Source organism: Quercus robur, chromosome 5 (genome assembly GCF_932294415.1).
Source record: "Quercus robur chromosome 5, dhQueRobu3.1, whole genome shotgun sequence".
NCBI lineage: Eukaryota > Viridiplantae > Streptophyta > Magnoliopsida > Fagales > Fagaceae > Quercus > Quercus robur.
Genome location: NC_065538.1, coordinates 65,281,710 through 65,302,708, shown reverse-complemented (window position 1 = coordinate 65,302,708; position 20,999 = coordinate 65,281,710). Strand labels below are relative to the sequence as shown.

Genomic DNA, 20,999 nt, shown 5'->3' with positions numbered 1-20,999 from the left:
ACTTCTAAAACAACAGTCGAACCAAAAACAAGCAAAGAGAAAGGGAATCCTAAACAACCCATCTTTTGGTGTTTAATGAAACAATGGAACAAGTCAAAATTTCTAGCTTAGGCTCAAAAAGGGATCAAAGCAACAAATTTTGCTTTTAAAGTGCTAGAAAAATAATGTAATACATAAAAATATTTGTTTTTCTAATTAATTAGTAAGCAACTCACGTAATTCTTGGGACTTGAGTATAACACCTTAATTATCTACAATCCCATATATAAAAGGGTGGAAGAATAATTTGACTGTTAAAAAAGTTTTGAGAGAATGAAATTTTTGAAAAGAAAAATCCCAAAATCAAGTAGCTAGCAATAATATTATAATATTAATAGGTTGAATTAACTATATGTAACGTAGATACTATTATATATTTATTTTACTACTAAAGTTACAATCCAAGATCCAAGGTAATTTGAAGAAGAAAATGAATATAACTATATGTAACGTAGATATACTATTATATTTATTTGCAAGTTATGAAGTTCTTGCACATTTCAGCCGCACAAAAAAAAAAAAAAAAGAGAGTTGTTGCACAATGAACTACTATCATGATGAGGTCGTGTTTCTTTAACATGTATAGTGGAATTCTAATCAGTGTTCATGGAACATAATCATTGACCAACTGCCAGTAGACCCCAGAGTTGACCAAAAATATAATTATTGGATCCATAAACTCAAAGATCTTGCCATTGAGAACCTCATAATTATGAGTTAGTTTGTCTCTGGGACCATCCAAATTTTCAATTTTCTTCGTTCTCTTTTTGTGGTCTACATGCATGACATTTGTCTTGCAAATTAAAGGAAAAGAAGGATGTTCTTGCTTTAATTAATTTACCAATTGTTGCTTAATATTCTCAAATTTGTTTAGTCCAAAAATACAAAAACCCCAAAAGAAAAAAAAGATCCGGATTGCATCCAAATCTAATTGATTAAAAGATGTAATCAGTTTTATTGAAAGGTACTCGAAAATGATCTTTACCTTCCATTCCATCTCTTAAAGACTTGCAAGGGTTTGAATCTTATTCTTACCAATATTATCTGATTAATTTATATGGGTTCGAATAGACTTTACCAAAACTGCCAACAGATTTAGGTTAACTAAAAGCCTGTTCCAATTGCTATGAGTCCAACTACGCCAGGCAACTACTGCAAGTTAAGAGTTGACTGTGTTGTGCAATAGATAGCCTCAGAATTTCGATACTTTTTCTGATCATGGCGGGTGACAACGAAAATAAGAACAGGAATATGACTATATATCATTATATGCTTTACAAATTGGCCTTAGAATCTTGTATGTAAGATTTAGAAATAGAATGTTGGTTGGGCATTTTTTGCCTTGTCAAATCTGATGGTGGTTAGGTTGACCTGAGATCTACCTGTTTCCACCGTTATCATAAAACTAATTATTATTATTATTATTATTATTACTGCCATCACCATCTTCTTCTTCTTTTTCCTTTTTTATCTTAATAGTTTATTAGTTGGGAGAAAATGATTTAAACCATAAACGCCTAGATTGTATAAAACTGGAGAACGATGCATAATCAATTTGATTCGACTTGATGACCTATATTCATAACGGACTCCCTATATATATATATATATATAAGTAAACCTAAGTGCTAAGTTAATCATAAACTAAAAATAAGTGGTGAGGAGGCTTTGAACATTGTTTCTTCTTATAAAAAAGACCAAGTAATGTCATTAAGCTACAAAACTTTTGATACAAATAAGATTATGATTATTTTAGTACATAAACCAACAACAAATTTGTATCTCCTAACTCATAGTATCTCTTAAGAATATTTTTTTCCGCCAGGAGTTTTGTAAATCAACTATTGGCACTTTCAATAGAGACGTTCAAGGTTTAAATACCCTCCTTTCCCCTCCACAAACTATTGGTGCTTCTAACATAGACGTTTAGACTAAGTGTCCATTTGGAAAATATTATTCTTGTAAACTTATTTTACTATTTAGCTTATTTTTGCTACTATTCATGGGTCCCACTACAATTTTGGTATTATTCATGGGTTCCATTGTACTATTTCAGCTAACTTTTACTTTTATCTACAGTACTTTCAGTAAAAAATTTTCAGCTTTAGCAAAATAAGTAAATCTCAAATAGACCCTAAGTATCTATTAATAATTTTCTAGTACAATACACAAGAAGAGCATTTGGGAGGAAGTGAGTGACTCCCCCCCCCCCCCCCCCCCCACCACCCACCTGCCTCAAGTGGGGTTCCCACTAATTTCTATTCATGATTTTTTTATTTTTTTATTTTATGTAACAATAATACATACGGTCATATTATCTCACCGACATATCTAATACCATCCCTCCCCGCGCGCAGTTCCCATTATTTTTTATGTTATGTAAAGGTCGTAATATCTCACTGATGCATTTAATACCATCTCTCCCCCCACACCCCTTCCAAAAAAAAAAAAAAAGGGGGGGGAGAAATATAGATTTTTTATAATAAAAAAATTAGGTAAGGCTTTAGGTCGTTAGAATTTAGAATGCCAATATTACGTATCTAGGCTCCTCCCTGATATATAATAGACCTTTGTTAAAATTGATCATAGATCTTGGTCGATTAAGTCCATTCTCGCTGCTGTTCTTGTTCCCATTGACCTCGTGAGTTGTGACATCCAAAACCCTATAGTTCCAAGAAGGAAGAACTTTAGGCTTATATGACCCATTTGTTGTGGAAAAGAGATTCGGTGCGATGAGAGAGTTAACATGGTTGTCCTGAAACTACTTACCTTACCTATTGGCTTGATTTCAGAACTATTTTTGGAAAAAAAAAAATTAATAAAAAAAAGGATCGTATTTCCTGGAAAAGATAGGGATATGTATTTTTTTAGCTTATTATAAGTGGGGGCGAGGAGATTCAAATTAATTTCTTACGTGAATGATACAATACTTTTTGCCAGTAAAAATAAGAGCCCAATAAATACTTAATAAATAATAAATATAATGACATAACTTTTTTATAATTGTTCAGATGACATGTTAATTCAAATACATTAAAATTAATATCAATTATGGAATCATATAAAAGCAAGTTACGTGAATTACAACTTAACAATTTAGTAAATTTTTTAAAAAAGTGTACACCTATAAACATTATTTATATACAAATATCATTATACCTTTATAAATGCAAGCAATAAAATTATTGTGAAAACGATTTTCCTAGTATTACAATTCGAAATTTAGAATGATTTTGTTTTCACAAGAATTTTACTACAATCTTTGAAATATTATTAACTGGCATAATTTTCAATTTTTTTCAAAAATAAAATAAAGTGAGGATATGCAAACAATTACTTCAAGCTCGGCTCTAGCCTCTGGGCCAAGTGGCCTAGGCCTAAGGCCCCTTGTTACAAAAAGACCCCAAAATTTTAGGATAATAATTAGTTTCAAGGGGGATGAGTGGGTTGTGATATCTTATCCCTACCTCCAAGAGCGCTCCCAAAATATTGGATCTATAGAAACTCAACCCAAAATCCTAAATTGTTTCAAAAATATATATATATATATATATATATGTGTGTGTGTGTGTGTGTGTGTGTGTGTGTGTGTGTAACTTAAGTATGCCAAATCATCATTATCGATTATGGTGCCTCATGTTTTTTATTCAAAATACACCATCCACTCCTCCACTATCTACCTATACAAAATTTATCATTAACATTTAATTTCTCTTAACAAATTGGACATAATTTTTGCGAAAACATACCCATTTAATCTCCCACATTGTCACACACCAACCAATCTCTCTTTCTCTCCCCTCCAAAATCAGTATTTAAAAAATTAGATTTCAACTTTCCTTAACAATGTATCGCCTTGTTCAAGGTAAAGCAAACTTCTTTCTTTTTTTTTTTTTTTTAATAAATATTAAAATTTTCATATTTTTGTTAAATTTTATATTTGAACCATGATATTTACTCTCCACATGAAATCAATCTTGATTTAGTTAGTAAGTATTAATTCATCGACTGATGTGTTTAATCCATCTTTGCATAGTAGGTTGAGGCTATTAGGTGATTCCATTATTAATTGAAGTTGAAATAATATTTTTGATAAATTAGATTCTATTGTTGTATACTTAAAAATTATTTTCAGAACAGTACAAGTTTGCCACATAAAACAACAGAGAAGCAAAGCAACACATATCTTGGCTCAACATGCCTAGGGTATTGATAACTATGTAACTTGAATAGAGGAAAATCCTCGTATGCTTGAAGCTACTTTAGCTCAAGATGTCGTATATTTCTCTTCTTCTTAATGAAAGTTACAATATTCATATAAAAATAAATTATTTTATTCTTGTCATGTTTTATATTGTAGATAGTGTTTCTTTTATATTTAAATATATTTTTAATGGTAAATGTCTACTAGAAAATATCAAACTTGATATGAAAATTTAAGAGAGAGAAAGAGAAGAAATTAAAATGATTATTGAGCTTTTATTGTATGTATATCCAACAACATTTGGTTGCCACATGTTATACTCGATCTATTCAGTCTATTGTGAACATTTCCCTTAATCTATGATAAAACGTTTATAAACATTTATTTTATGGAAGATTCTTCCCAGTTCTCAATTGAATAGTCCAAATTTGTATGAACCACATGCATAGGTTCATTGAATCCATCCGACCTTTTTTTTTCTCACCAAAAAAAAAAAAACAAGCGGTTGCGGCAGTGCCGACTGTTTCAATCAAATTCCAACTAGTTATTATCACATATATCAATCAAGATTTGCAGACACATGTGCTTTCTGAATATTTTATACGCAAAAACCAAATATAAAAAGAAAATGGAAAAATTAAATTTAAGACCCTCCACTTTTAAGAAGTGTAACACATTAACATCTATGGTGAGTTATTGTTATTGAATAAAAAATATGGAGTTGAAATCCTACTTATACTAAAAATTGATTAGTGTCTTAATGTGATAATAAATAATAAAAAGATTATGAGTGAATGATATAGGTTAAATCATATCATAACTCTCTTTTTTAAATTATAATAAAATAAAATAAAATAAACTAAATCCTAATTTTTTTTTAAGAAATAACATTATTTTTTGAAAAATTATAATAATTGTAAATTATTGTAATTACAAGTCTTTGTGCATCATGGTTGTTTACCTCTAGCAAAAGTGGCTAATTTATTTTTGAAAAGAAACATTCCAAGAGTTGTTGTCGAATCTAGTGGTGACAACCTCAAATCTAGCAATAAGCCTCCATTTTCCCTCCCTTTCCATTAGGTGAGACATCTATTTGAGAGAGAGAGAGAGAGAGAGAGAGAGAGAGAGTTGTGATGATGGACATTTGAAATACTTCAGCACTTGATCTGACCACATTAGGTCTTGGGGGGGGGGGGGGGGGTTAGGGCAAAGCCCATTTATGATTAAGCAAAAGAGGCGGCTCAACCATTACGATATCAAAGGGTGGCAGGTGGATTTGGTCAAAATCAGCTAAAGATGACGATAATTGTGGATCAAACAACACTAACACAGTTTGGGGCTAGTGGTAATAAGAAGAGACAAAAATTTAATCTAGGTGAAAATTTCAAGATCTTTGTTAGATTTAGGTGGTAATGTCACTAAAAAATAAGGTAATGGTGGTTGGGTCAAACAGGTCAAATCAAGTCTGATTCCTAAGTTGGAAAGTCGACACTTGACCCGTAAAAGGGTGAGTTTCGAAACAACCAACCCATTGTTGACCACCAAAAATTGTCGAAACTAATTGAATCTTGACGGGCTAATACTAGTTGGCACTTGACCCGACCACATTAGTTCTTTGGGGGGGGGGGGGGGGGAGGGCAAAACCCATTTACAATTAAGCAAAAGAGGCAGCTTAACCATTTAGATATCAAAGGGTGGCGGGTGGATTCGGTCAAAATAAGCTAAAGATGACGGCAATTGGGGATTAAACAACACTGACACAGTTTGGGGCTGGTGGCAATAAGAAGAGACAAAAATTTAATCTAGGCGAAAATTTCCAGATCTTTGTTAGATTTAGGTGGTAATGTCACTAGAAAATAAGGTAAGGGTGATTGGGTTAAATAGGTCAAATCGAGTTTGATTCCTAAGTTGGAAAGTCGACACTTGACCCGTAAAAGGGCGAGTTTCAAAACAACCAACCCATTGTTGACCACCAAACATTGTCGAAATTGACTGAATCTTGACGGGTTGATATTGGTCGGGCGGGTGGGTGGACATGGTTGAGGCAAATTTGGAGAAGTGGATCTTGCTTGCTCATGTCCTATTATTCGGGTTATAGATGTATAAACCTAATATTTGATTGATAGTCGGATATTTTTAAAATTATCATAAATAAATAAAAAATTGTGAATGAAAAAGTTATTGATTGATAGTCGGATATTTTTAAAACTATCATAAAAAAAAATTGTGAACGAAAAAGTTATGATAATGGTGTTACTTTTATTTTATGTAGGATGGTGGTCAATTGCTACCTAGTAAGCTACATTTTTTTATTTGTTTCATATTTGTACAAAATATAGAGTTAAATCAAATTGTAATTTTTCTTGCCTTTTATCTTGAGAGAAATTGTTATTCATATATATATATATATGAATAAAATTTTCTCATATATCACAGTGAACTACATTGTTTATTAGTTTCACATTTGTACAAAATATAGAGTTAAATCAACTTTTAGTTTTTATTACCTTGATCGTAGACCACGAGTTACCGAGATAAATTATTATTTTTTAGAGAATATTTAATCTATAAATTTTCATATCTTTATGACTTTGATTTCTTTTGAAAATTTTCTCTAATTTAGTGCCTACATGGAGGCAGAGCTAAGAGTTTTGATCGGAAAAAGTGTTTGATATCATTAGTTATTTCACATCTCTCTCATATGAGAGTGTGAACCCACTCCCATGTAAAAGATATGTAACACATCTTAGTGATGTAAAATAAAAATTGCTTGGAGATGCAGCGAAAATCCCCTAGCTTCAAGTGATGTGGGGGTATTCAATTATTCAATGTACTAGTAACACTTGCTGCCTTTATCTATGTTTATATGTACCACCTATTTGGCGGTTGAGGAATGAATAACTTGGTCTGACATTTTTAGTCGCTTCAGGGTGAACTGCTCTTCAATAATTGCGTGGAGGTGACCAAATTGCACAATATATAAAAAATGCTCATTTTATTCTACAATAGTTACACTATAAATGGTAAGAAGTCTTGTTCAATAGTTACACTATATTTGGCTATTTGCTTCCTCATGAATTCCTAAAAAGGAACGAAAACAGATTGCTATAAAAGGAATGACCCCCATTGCCTGTCTTGTCCAAGTAATTCGGATGTACAAATCAAATTATTAATATTATGTGGGGGGAAAAAAAAAAGGTTTCTAAATTAATTGAAGCACTGTAGTTGATTGCCGATAGCTTGTCATCATTCAATCCTTATTATATTTTTTGTATTATTAATATGATAAATTTCAAATACCCAGAATACATAATACTTCAATGCATATCATTTATATTAATTATGAATTGTTTCATCTTCAAATGGGCAATGATCAATCAAATTCATTAAAAAGTTGATAAACTAACATAAAAGTATCATACATTTGTATATTCAGGAAAAAAAAAAAAATTGCAATTTGAATTTTCTACCCTAAATTTAAAATTTGAATATATGATAAACTAATTATAGCTTCCTCTTAAATCGAAATTTTGACTCCACGACTCATGTAAAAGTTCTTCAGACAAAAGTATCACACCAATACAATGTTTTAAAAATAAAATTAGAGTGACTAGTTCAATCGTTGTAATCGTAAACTTGCCTATTTATCAATTTGATTAACGTAAAAACCAAAAAATATATCAAAACACCAGCCACAAATTGAAAATCAATAATTCAATCGACAAAACCAAGAGCTGGATCGGGTTAACTAGGTCAAAATGAGTCCTAATTAGCACATGTAACCGCACCAAAAGAATCAACAAGATAACAATTACGGAGGAACTTACATTGAATCCGTAACAACAAATCCAAGATCAAGTCTCCATGGACAAGTCCATCATTGTAGTAGTTGCTTTAATGACTTTAATGTTGGGCTATGGAGCCTAGTTTTGTTTGATCATCCAACTTAATATAAAAGTGTTACAATTTTTAATGGAATTTTTTCTGAGGCTTAGTCCATTGTTTTTAATGGGATTATGATCCTAAGCGCTCATGGACAAGCCTTTGGGAAAAAAATTTGGCCAATTTTTAGCCCATTGTAAATCCTGTGTGTAAGATAAAAAACCTATTGTTTGGAGATTAGGGTTTGGTATTTTGTTTTGAGAGAGAAAACTGTACTACCACTTCTTGTATTTTTTTTTTTTCTCCTGTGAATAGTGAAATCGTTGCAACTCCAAGGACGTAGACAAATTGCCAAATCACGTAAATATTGTCTTGTATGATTGTTTTTCTTTGAAGTTTGTTGTTGTTGTTGTTGTTTTTTTTTTTTTTTTTTTTTTTTTTTTTTTTAATTTTTGCTTCTCACAAATCTAGGAATTTCATATATATTCCCTACATTCAATGCCACACACCCAAACAAACCCAACTACAATGATAACACTTATCTTTGCATCAAAAAGGTCACCCAATTGCTTGGTTGTGTTTAAGATCAATGCAAATCACAAGGCTGCAAGGGAGATTGTCGATAGAGTAGCATGCTAACTAGTGAGTGATGAATAATAATTATTGTTTACCCTAAGGACTTTCTCTCTAAACAACAACTAGAAGAAAGCATAGAAGGAGATGGAGTTGAAGTTGAAATGAGGGTATTGGGAAGATCAAATGGTTCATTTGCGTTGATTTTATGTTTGACCAATATTACTATTATAGGTTATGCTCCATTTGGCCCAATTTTTCCAGGGTTTTCGCTAGGATTCATTTAATTTGGGAGTCTAATGGTGGGTAAATAGGGATCTCTCTCTCTCTCTCTCTCTCTCTCTCTCTCTCTCTCTCTCTCTCTCTCTCTCTCTCTCTCTCTCTCTCTCTCTCTCTCTCTCTCTCTCTCTCTCTCTCGACTACACTCTAACGGAATATCTATATCATTATGTCATTCATCGTGATCTAGCATAATCTTGGTTTTAAAAATCGGATTGGACCAACCGCTCTGATCGAGAACCATATCTTTAGCTGATTTGATAAAAATTGTAAGAACCGATGGTTCAATTGTAAAAACTGTTGGTTCAATTAAAATCGAATCATTTTTTTTATTCTTTGACTATTCCAGTTTTCAAAATCATAAGCATAAATTAATTATAATGACATTAATCCGATCACTACTTCTATCTAGGTTAGACCAAAACACTGAAAACTAGTTTTGTTTCCAATTCACCAATCGATCCTATATATTTTTAAAACCATGCACCCATATATATATATATATATATATGTTACATTTTACACAAAATCACACTTTAACTTTTTAGTACAAGCAGTTACGGAATTTACTATTACTTTATAGATTTTTACCATTGAGTATTGACCCATTAGAGTCTTTGCAATTTCAATTTTAGTTCCCTACTTATATGTGATAATTCCTTTTTGGTCAAACTATAGAAATATTTTAGTATTATTATTTCTACCAAAAAAAAAAATGTAGTATTATTTTTTTCACAAAATAATAAAATATGCACCACAAAAGAAAGTTATATAAAATTGGCGCCAAAGGAGTCATGTCAATTTACAGGGTGTTTTTGGTCGGATCAAAATCTAAAGGGGTTTCCTTGCTGGGACCCATCTCAGATGTATTACCCTCTGCCTCATCTTTGGCTTATATATTGCCCACCACCTCGTCCCTTCACGCCCCCCTCTCTTTTCCTCAGTCACTCGTCTCTCTCTCTATCTCTCTCTTACTTTTTCTTCTTCTTCTTCTTCTTCTTCTTCTTCTATCAATTCCTCTTAGATTCTTTTTATCTTTGTAATACTAGATAGCCTTAATTTTGTCTTTTTCTTTCAGCCAAAGTACCTTACAATTGTAAGTTGTGTCCTTAACAGTTGAGACTTGGGGGTGTTTTTGGTTTGCCTTGGAATTAAGGGACAAGTGATACTCTACTACAATACAGCATGAAAGAGAGTGGCAGGAAACAAGGTGCACCTTCACCCTGTGCAGCATGCAAGCTTCTTAGGAGAAGGTGTGCTCAAGACTGTGTTTTTGCTCCTTATTTTCCTGCAGATGATCCCCAGAAATTTGCTAATGTGCACAAGGTGTTTGGTGCCAGCAATGTCAACAAAATGTTACAGGTTTCTAGTTAGCTTTTCATACTATAAACTCTCTCTTGGAAAAAGACTATAAGGTTTTTTATTTTATTTTATTTTATTTTATTTTTGAAGCAACTTCTTAATCAAAGACTGAAAATTTTCTACAAAGACTAAACTTAAAAAAAGAAAAAAAAAATGGTTGAAGTCCAAATAAATTATTCCATGAAAATCTTATTATTTTCATAATGAAAATTTAATAATCTGCACCTCATATGTGGACCCAATAAATTTGCAACTTTTTCATTTTAATAAGATAGTATTTCTTGGTAAATAGATTGAAATTGTTGTAAATTTTGTTTGTATACGGTAATTTTATTATATTGATGGCTAAATATCCCCAACTAGTTCACATTTGAAGTCATTCCTACACACTCCTAAATAGTGCATAACCCAAGAAAAAGTCTTCCCTACAAGAAAAGTAGACATCTTACCAACCCTACTATTTTTTACTAATTCTTCAAGTGTACATAACTCCATATCTTTTGTAGGGGTTTATGAATTAGGTATGGCAAATTTTATTACAATTTTATGGCAAATTAATGCAGTTATATATGATAATATTGAGTAAAAGATATGTAATGTCTACCAATTATGTGTTTAGTACTCCAAGTGATCAACTGTGACAGTGATACTAGTTTTTTAAATATGAAGTCTGTCGTACTAGTTTGCAACCAAATTGCGTGAAAGAAAGAATCCAGTTTGTGTGGTGTTTTTAGAAAATCTCACTAACTCATCATAGTTTGTTATGAAAAAAAAAAAAAAACTTGATATTGTACCAAATCTCGATAAAAACTCTCTCTCTCTCTCTCTCTCTCTCACACACACACACAAATTGGGGTTTACTAATTCAGTGAGTCTTTTAGTTTTAGTTAGTAATTTTTGTGTTTTTTTTTGGTGTATGGGTTGATTTTATGATTGTATTTTAATTTTAGTTAGTGAGTAAAACTATTTAAGAGTTGCCAAATCTTGATAAAAACTCTCTCTCTCTCTCTCTCTCTCTCTCACACACACACAAATTGGGGTTTACTAATTCAGTGAGTCTTTTAGTTTTGGTTAGTAATTTTTGTGTTTTTTTTTGGTGTATGGGTTGATTTTATGATTGTATTTTAATTTTAGTTAGTGAGTAAAACTATTTAAGAGTTGCCAAATCTTGATAAAAACTCTCTCTCTCTCTCTCTCTCTCTCTCTCAAATTGGGATTTACTAATTCAGTGAGTTTTTTAGTTTTAGTTAGTAATTTTTGTGTTTTTTTTTTTTTTTTTTTGGCTGTATGGGTTGATTTTACGATTGTATTTTAATTTTAGTTAGTGAGTAAATCTATTTAAGAGTTGTCAATTATATTTTATTTTTTCTACAAAATTTCCCTCAAGACAAGAAATTAGAAAAGAGTGATGCTCTCTCCGTCTCTCACTTTTTTGTCCCACGTGGACCAAGCTTGACGGTTTGCTGGACGAGGCATCAAGGGCAAGGGTAGTTCAGCGACTTTGAGGAAATATGTCTTCGGAATTGGGATCACTAATTGCCGAAACATATTTTTTATGAACAAAATAAATTATCTTTTTTCTTTTACATTATCTTTATACAAATAGTATACATATAATATAATTGATGTTTTCAAATCACGTGAAGTTGTTTCTTATATAGTCTTGTTATTTTATTGAAAAACACCAGAACTAAATGTCAATCGGGCACGCCTTTTTTAGATCTGGGCCCCCTGTGATTTCCATATAATATCTACCTCTTACATAATCAAAAACAAAAAACCCTACCGAAAAGAATATTGTTTAAAAAAAAATTAAAAGAAAGTCTTAAATATATATTCCACATGGTGAATGAAAAAGAATTAAACCAAATTCTAGAAGTTGGGTATCATGTAACTGGTCTTCAAAAAGAAGGAAGCAAAGAAACTTTAGACTAGTTAGAATTAAGCTTTATACATGAATGATACATGGGCATATATAAAAGACTAAAACAAGCTTTTTAAGAAACCAAGATGATATGATCATGACATATATATATATATATCTAGCTCTGAAAATCTTTTGGGCTTGGGCTTGGGTTACACATTGATTCTATTGGATCCATGGCTAAGAGGAAATTTTAATTGTGAAACTTAATTAACAGGAATTGCCAGTGGACCAGCGAGGTGATGCAGTTAGTAGCATGGTTTATGAAGCAAATGCAAGGGTTCGTGACCCTGTGTATGGGTGTGTTGGTGCCATTTCATCTCTACAGCAACAAATTGATGTGCTCCAGACCCAACTGGCTCTGGCTCAGGCTGAAGTGGTGCACTTGCGGGTGAGACAGACTGCATCAATGCCCAACCATGGGGTTGGGCCAGGTAGCCCAAGTAGTAGCGGCTCGCCATCATCAAGGCTCATGGGCTCACAAGTCAAGCCCATTTTTGACATGGATACGGTAGTGGATCAGGCCAATTTGGGAGAGTCAATGTGGTTATGCTAGTTTAATTTCTACTGGTCATGCCTCCTATCTCTAGATTAATTTTTGTCTCCCTGAGTTGGATTTAAATTTGATATAATTATTATACATCAGCAATAGTAAAGAAAAAAAGTATCTATGAGATGGTCTTATGGAACGTCCCTCTCATGACATGTGAATCCTACAGGCATGTCAGACCCACCAAATATATTAGAGACACCCATAAAACCGTCTCAAGAAATATATAATGTATTGGTAGGGATAATTGTGGTGGTGGCAGTGGCGGCATCTGTGGCTGTGGCTGTGGCTGTGGCAGTGACAGGAGCAGTGGCGGAGGCCATTCGCCCGCTTTGGTTTGAAATGGGTGTTTATGATTAACTTATATATGTATATTGTAAATATAATTCAAGCTTATATATGTTTAGTAATTATATAGTGCGGACTTGTGATCAGATTATTACAAGAAAATTTTCCATGTATTCTAAGTGATGCCTTGGGTATTAATAGCAAGGGAGTATAAATGGGTGGTATCTACTTTTAATTATTTCAGGGTTTTCCATTTTACCATGACATATTTATTAGTTGTGGACTTGTAGTTCATCTCTCTCTCTTAAAGATTACTTTTTTTTATTAATCTCAATCAAAAGCTCCTGATTAACCTGCCACACTAATTAAATACATTTGAATCATCCTTCAATTTCCTCTGTAGAAAATGGCTTGATTGAGAGATATTTTTAATCAAAGAGATTGGTTGGTCTTCTCTCTCTCTCTCTCTCCTTTTTTTAATTTATTTAATAATAACAATAATTATTTTAATTTTTATTTATAATTTAATAGTTAGGAGTGGGGACATTTGAATCTGAGAAATTTCTATTAGAAATACCAAAAAGTGTCAGTTGAGCTATAAAGGTCTCTATCTCTCTCTTATTTTATTTCGTTTCTTAATTTTCTTGAGAAAAAAGGCTTTTTTTAAAAAAATTTAAAAAAATCTAGAAGAAGGTAAAATCTCTAAGAAAAGCTTAGGGCTTGTTTGGTACATGTGTTTAGATAAATGTTTTCAGTTTTTAAACAACATTACACACATTTTCACACAACCCAAACGTATTTCCAAAAAATACAAACAACATTATTAAAACAATGTTACTAAATGTCCCTTAAGCATGGAAATTTAGACTTGCACCCTTTTAAAAGTTTACAAGGATCGGAAACTTTGAAGTGTTATTTAGAACAAATGCAGCAAGGCATAGACCAAAGAAAACAAAGGAAAAATTGTACTAACTTTCCTTGAAGTTTATTAAAATTACACTCAGCTTTACATTGTTTCGAATTGTACACGTACAAGCCTCTTATTTTTCAAAGATAAATTATATTCACCTCACTACAGCTTATCACTGTTAAAATCACTAACAAAAGTTGAAAACAGATTATTATAATTTTTTTATAAAAAAATCTTATAATACTAGCCTCCCATTTTAGCCTACCACTCAAAAATTTCTAGAAGAGCTGAAGAGCATGCTAAGTTAGAGAAAGGTGTGCACTCTATTATCTCACTAAGGATAATTATAGGTTTACATTATACTAGTGATACAAATATTATATTGTAGACTAAACAAATTTGTACAACAGTAAACATTTGTTTAGTTTACAATGTAAATCTTACATTACTAATACAATATAAACTAAAATTTTTTCTTTTTATTAAACTTATTTTATTAAACTCATCACTAACTTTCTCTTTGGAAAGCCTCCAACTAGCCCCATTAGTTCGTCTCCAACCTAATAAGTGGGTTTTCACTATTTTGCATTTTGTTCATGTGTGAATCCTAGTACTTCGGACATATGTGCTAGTCAAAATCATTACTTTTTTTCAGTTTTACCCCCTTATAATTGGTGTCATTTGTAGGGAACCGCAATCCAGAAGTTTCTATGAGTACTGAATTCACCAATTGAGGGACGACTTCATTAGCACTTGCGTAGGAGCATCGCAACAAGAATTATGGAGGCACTCGCCCCATTTCAAAGACATTATGGATGAGGTGTGAACAAAATTTTGACAATCACTAACTGAGTGGCTCTTGACAAGACAAGCCGCATGATCTTAGATTCTCCGACCCAATTGAAAATTGTGACTTCGAGTCATGATTTCAGTGCATTTCAAAAGTGTAAGTAAAATTGTGTAACAGGGTGTGTATAATAAACAAAAATCTTTCATTTTTTCCTATTTTTCTATCCATCATAATTTTTTTTTTTTTTTAATTTTCTTATTTTTCCATTGTCTCAACCGATCAACACATACAAAACAGAAGGCGTGTGAAGAAATTAAACAATGAACACTTAGGCCGTTCGGGCTGGTTCAGTGGGATATTTGGCATTGGTGTTGATTACACTGGCTAAAAATGTAAAGAAGATTAGTTTAAAATGTCCAGCACAAGCAATATCTCATAAAATGAAGTAACATTTTACAAGTTAAATACAAGAAATATTCCACCACTCCTCTCCTTCAAACAAATTCCCAAGACAAGCACTCCACCTCCCTCTACTGCGTCTCTTCATCCCATGCTACTGTTGGAGAAAAATAACCAAATAGAAAGTCTTTATTCAGCAGCAGCAATAGTAACAAATTTGATATTTTTATTGTTTGGTATATTATTTTATATTATTTTGCTAAGTGGATTGAAGACCTATTCAGTGTTTGGTTGCTAAAAATTTCAAATTCTGACAATTATAATTTACTTTAAATTCACAAAAAGTAGAAATTATAAATTAGGATTCCCAAAATTTGATAATTTTTATTGTTTGGTATACATAAAATTTGAATATATACCGTATTTTTAAATATCTATATTCATAAATATAAATGTTAATTGATAAGCAATTTATTTTCTAAAATTAACATTAGAAATTTTCTACTTAAAATTCTTGCAATTCGTGAGAATTGAGATGTCCATGAGAATTATAATCCAGGATAATTTTGTTAAATGAACAAGCAAATTTTCATGAATTCTATATATATAATTTTTCTTTTGAATCCCCATCTCAAATTTCCACTTCATTAGTAGGATTAACTAGCAAAATTATCAATTATCTAGCTTTATCCACCAAATTTAGTCCAAGAGTAGAATATAAAGAGATGCATGATTTTGAAACAGTGGCATTACTGCATTAGCAGACCTATTGAGATTAATTTTTGCATCACCACAACTACTAGAAACATATAATTTTTTTTAACCCGAAAAAGAAAGAAAGAAAAACTATAAGAATGTTTTTAGATTTGAATGGTGGTTGAAATTTTGGGCATAACTATCCTATTAGGTTGTATGTTGCAACCTGTGTTTACCAATGGGAATATTCAATAATAGTGATGATGAGGTTGTCTTTCTTAGATGAATAAGGTGATCATCCTATATAAAATGGGCACATGAACATTTTGACGTAAAATTATATTACAATTAAAAACTAATTATACTTCCACTTATTATATTATATATGATTACAGTCATGATTCGTTATTGTTGTTTTAGAATCTAGCTATTGAATTTCAGCACTCATGTGAAACATTGGCAAGTAAAAACTAAATTGGCTGAGGCTTCAATAAAAAGCAAACCTGAAACGATGAATTTAGACATCCTTGACAACAAGATCACCATTCACCAACTCTCTGTAAGCAGCCACAGGCCAAATGAAACCCCTGAAAAGCAAACTCGAAGCCAAAGGCACATCAATGATGATCTCCTTCTGGGTTGGCTTCTTCTCATCCCTTATAGCAATCAGGTAGCTCCGACCCACCCACCCGATCCACCCAGCAATGTACAGGAACAGAATCCCAGGAGTGATGAACTCACCCCAGTGCCTCTGGTCACCGCTCACAATCAAATGAGGAAGCCCGTCAGACCCACAAAGCAAACCCTGTTTTCCATAATTGTCGAACCTACGCTTTGTCTTTTCTACTGAGGCTTTGATAGCCAGAGCTGGTGCACTGTCGGGTGCGTAAAGCTTCAATGAGGACTCAAGCTTTTTGATTTGTTGCTTTTCACGTTTGGCGAATTGCTTGGACTCTTTGCATGGGGTTAGACCCGCGATGTCAGCATTGGCTGGGAGTACTGGGGCTGAGACAAGAATGGAAGAGAGAGCTAGTGCAGCTGAGAAGGCCTTCAATGGTGAAGTTGTGTTTTGCTCATCTTGGTTGCTGTTTTGGGAGCTGCATACAATCGTAGGCCTTGATTTCGGGATGGGTGAAGAGCTCAACTTTGGCTTCAAAATGGGTTTTGAGAGATTCGTGGGGATGGTTAGAGACATGTTTGTTTTGGTTATGTCTCTATGGAAGTGTTTGTTGAGTGGAAAATGGGAAGGAGTTGATGATGAAGAGTGAAGCAAAGGGTGTGGAGAGAAGGTTTTTAGATTCTTTGAAGGATTAGGAGAGATTGGTGGTGGAGGGAAGAAGAAGAGGGTGGATAAGGCGGATGGAGTAAGAAGGCTGAGTTGGATGTTTGTAATTGGTTAGGGGTTATTTGGTTGTGGGCTCATTTAGATTTTCTCTCTATCTATCTCGGAAATTAAAGTTTTGAGTGGATAAGAGAAGTGCTGGCTTGCCTTTGGTGCACAACTCTTTCCACCAAGTTTTTGAGTCAGTGTTAAACAATTATTAATGAACTTGTTGATAATGCAATGAACTTCAAGTCAAGTATTAATGTTAAATTATTGATTATTTCAAAAGTTTAAGTTATTGATAAATGATAAATTTAATTAAATTCAAATTCTTTTTTAATATACAGGTAAGACTTAACACGTAAGATTTTAAATTAGAGGTAGACTGAAGGAGACAATGATTGAATTCAAAACCTCCTACTCTGATACCATATTAAATTAACGATTCTCCCCAAAACTTAAGTTATTAGAAAATAGTAATTTTAATCATTTAACTACATATTTCTTACAGACAATGTATTACTAGTTACAAACCCACGTGACGCGTGGGAATAAATAATTATTTTTTAATTTTACAATAAAGTATAATTTGTTCTCTAAATTTTTTTTAAGATAATTGTTCTCCCTAAAAATTAAATAATTTTTATTTAGTCCAGTTAGATGTACTTCAGTCCAATTCAATCTACATGATCAATGTCAGTCCCCTTCGGTCCATTTTGGACTAATTGGGCCTTGAATTGATTCTTTTTTGTAGGTTGACTTTTCAAGTTTAGCTGAATTTTTTTTTTTTTTCATTAATTGTTGAGTTGAAAAGTATGAAATTTTATTATATTTGGGTTAAACTCTTTAGTTTTGAGTTAAAAATACAAAAGAAAAAAAACATTAGAAATTAGAAATATGAGCAATAAAAATGAAATCAAATTGATAAATATTCAAAAGTCCTGTTTAGTCCACGTTGGTTTTATTCTGTCCTATTTGGTCCATTCTGTCCTCTTCGGTCCACTTTGGTTCCCTTCTGTCCATTTTGGTCCTATTTAGTTCATTTGGTCTATATTAGTCTTTTTCGGTCCATTCTGTCCACTTCAGTCCTATTCAAACCATTCAGTCCGAATTGGTCCTATTCGGTCCATTCTATTCAATTTTGTTATATTTGGCCCACTTGATGGTCCTATTCAGTCCATTCTATCCACTTTGGTCCTATTCAGCTAACATTGGTTCTATTCAATACACTTTTATCCTATTCAGTCTAATTTAGTCCTATTGAGTCCATTATGTCCACTTTGGTCCTAATCTGTCCATTCATTCTTATTCGGTCCACTTTGGTCCCATACGGTCCACATTAGTCCACTTAATCTTTTTCAGTCCTATATGGTCCATTTTGTCCTATTCGGTCGACCTTGTTCCCATTCGGTCCTACTCGGTCCACTTCGTTCCATTTGATCCAATTCGATCCATTTGTGTCCACTTTAATTCAATTCAATCCATTTTTGTATACTTACATATAGAGAAAAGACATTTTTGGTTTGTAGGCACCTATTCTAAATCCAAATGTGATGTAGGACACGATTTACTATTTAACTATTGTAATTTATTATTTTTTGTACTTTTTATGTAAAAAACGTTATTTTAGGTTGAGGTGATTTATTTCCTTGCTTTTAGGTGCATTTAGTAGTTTTTAGATCAAATTTGATTCCCGTTATGGTTAGGTATTAATTAGAAGTTATTTTAGAATATATTTTCTTGTCTGTCAAGTTTTACGGATCCCTTAAAAGGGCCCTTAAGTCCGTACACGTTTTTTGGAAACAATTATTCAATCAATAAAATTCAGAATTTTGTCTTCTTATTGTATGGTAGATTCCAAACCCTTTCTCTTTGTAGATTCAAGGAACCATCATGAATTCGAGGTTATTTTCAGAAAGAAACGTGTTTTATTTCTTGTTTTCTAAAAGTAGACATGTTCTACTTCTTGACGCTTCCGCATCTTGCATCAAAATGTATTAAAGAAATATATAGATCTCTAAATCATAATATCTTAAATTTTAAGCATAGCATTTATCGTTACTTCACTTTTCTTGAACTAGATTAACGTAACATTTCAGTCCACTTTGGTCTAGCTAAATTTAAGTGAATGTCTTTCTAACATGAAGGCTATTGATATACAAATCTAATCTTTAAGGTTGTTACTCATTTGTTTTAATGTCATTACTTTTAAATAAATTGCATGAGGTTGATTATATTTTCAAGTAAAGTTGATTATATCTTCAAGCGAAATAAATAAATAAATGTGTGTGTGTGCGCGCACGTGTGTGCGTGCGTGTGTATAATTTTTATTTAAATAAATTAATCAAATTCTTCATTCTCTTAAAAGAGATTATTATATATGATAATTAAAACTCATAAAAACTTATACTGAATATGTATAATTTATTCTCAAAACCTTATTTTGAAATGCTCCATATTCTTCAAATTATTTTTATTATGCATTATATTTTCCTAGTTTTCTTTTTTGGTACAATTAAAAATTTTAAGTTTCAAAGTTATTATTCAAATTCACATTCTCTTAAAAGAAATAATTATGATAATCAAAGTTTATGATACAATTACAATTGATATTACTCAAATAATTGATAGTACTATCAATCCAAACTTGTATTTTCCCATTCTTAAGTAGGTACACTAAATTGGACTAAAGTGATCTAAAATAGACCGAATTGACCAAATTGGATCAAAGTAGACTCAATGGACTGAAGTAGACCAAATGGACCTTATTTGACGGAATGGACTAAAACGGTCCAAACATGACTAAATTGAACACAGTAGATCGAAAAAGACCTAAGTGAACCAAATGGACCAAACTGGACTGAATAGACCGAATTGCATTGAATTGACCGAATGAACCTAATTGGACTGAAGTAGACCGAAATAGAATGAATTGGACTGAAGTAGACCGAATTGGACCACATAGATGAAGTGGACTGAAATAGACCTAATGTCGATCTTTAATTAGCATAACCAAGATTGTGTTTTGATATAAATTCAAATTCTTACTTAAAAAATAATCAAGTATTAACTCAAATAAATATCAAGCCAAAAATTAAGAGAGAGAGAGAGAGAGAGAGAGAGAGTAAATATATAAATTAGACTGAAATGTTTCATAATTAGACCAAATAGACCAAAATGTTTGATAATATATAAATTTGACATTCACTATAGAATAGACTATCCCCAATTCAAAGTAAATAAAGAACCCTATTATGTGAATATAGGATGTACCAAACATAAATTGAAATGTAAAAAAAAAAAAAAAAAGGTTTTGAATAATGGAATTAAAGACTATCTCCATTATTTTTTGGAGGGGCTAAATAAAGAGAAATTAAATTAAAAATAAGCCTATAGGGACTAGACCTTGGGCAGAACTAGAGAATGAGTGGCCCAGATTAGAATTAGTTAAATTGTAACCCGAGCCCTTATTCTTCCATCTGAGCTATACCCCTACTCTCTCTCTCTCTCTCTCTCACCATTCTGCTTCATTTACCAGGTGCCACTTTTCTCTTGAGCCTATTTTTGGGGTTTGCTTTTAAGATTAATAGTCTCACCAAAGAGGGGGGGGGGGGGGGGGGTGGGGTGGTGGTGTTGGGGGGGTGAAGAGATAACTTGCAGATTTAAAAGAAAATCTCTTTTGACCAAAATCAAATGGAGGTCCGACAAGAGTGAATAGAGCCCAAACTTTTTTTTTAATTACTTTATTTTCTATTTAATCTTTCTCTGAATATAAATAG

The 20,999-nt window shown here is 32.2% G+C and overlaps 2 protein-coding genes across 3 annotated transcripts; one reads left to right on the top strand and one right to left on the bottom strand.

Annotated features, from left to right (window-relative positions):
* The first annotated feature begins 9,898 nt into the window (after positions 1-9,898).
* On the top strand, positions 9,899-13,395 carry LOC126726704 (LOB domain-containing protein 4). Its single transcript, XM_050432035.1, has 2 exons — positions 9,899-10,339; positions 12,481-13,395. Exons 1-2 carry the CDS (start codon positions 10,163-10,165, stop codon positions 12,817-12,819), a joined length of 516 nt encoding a protein of 171 aa, XP_050287992.1. The 5' UTR covers positions 9,899-10,162; the 3' UTR covers positions 12,820-13,395.
* A 1,791-nt stretch (positions 13,396-15,186) lies between these two features.
* LOC126726703 (photosystem I reaction center subunit III, chloroplastic) lies at positions 15,187-17,233 on the bottom strand. Of its 2 annotated transcripts, none has more exons than XM_050432033.1 (2): positions 16,400-17,233; positions 15,187-15,354 (listed from the first exon to the last, which is right to left on the bottom strand). In XM_050432033.1, the coding sequence occupies exon 1, from the start codon at positions 17,089-17,091 to the stop codon at positions 16,414-16,416; it is 678 nt and encodes a 225-aa protein (XP_050287990.1). In that variant the 5' UTR covers positions 17,092-17,233; the 3' UTR covers positions 15,187-15,354; positions 16,400-16,413. The 2 variants fall into 2 exon arrangements, with proteins under 2 accessions (XP_050287990.1, XP_050287989.1); XM_050432032.1 differs by having other exon boundaries at positions 15,187-15,357; positions 16,400-17,224.
* Positions 17,234-20,999: the final 3,766 nt, after the last annotated feature.

What these genes read in the sequence shown, in the direction of transcription:
- LOC126726704 (XM_050432035.1), top strand. Translation starts at nt 10,163, where the DNA reads ATGAAAGAGAGTGGCAGGAAACAAGGTGCACCTTCACCCTGTGCAGCA. An exon ending in ATGTCAACAAAATGTTACAG is followed by an intron (nt 10,340 to 12,480) that starts GTTTCTAGTTAG and finishes CTTAATTAACAG; the next exon opens with GAATTGCCAGTGGACCAGCG.
- LOC126726703 (XM_050432033.1), bottom strand. Translation starts at nt 17,091, where the DNA reads ATGTCTCTAACCATCCCCACGAATCTCTCAAAACCCATTTTGAAGCCA.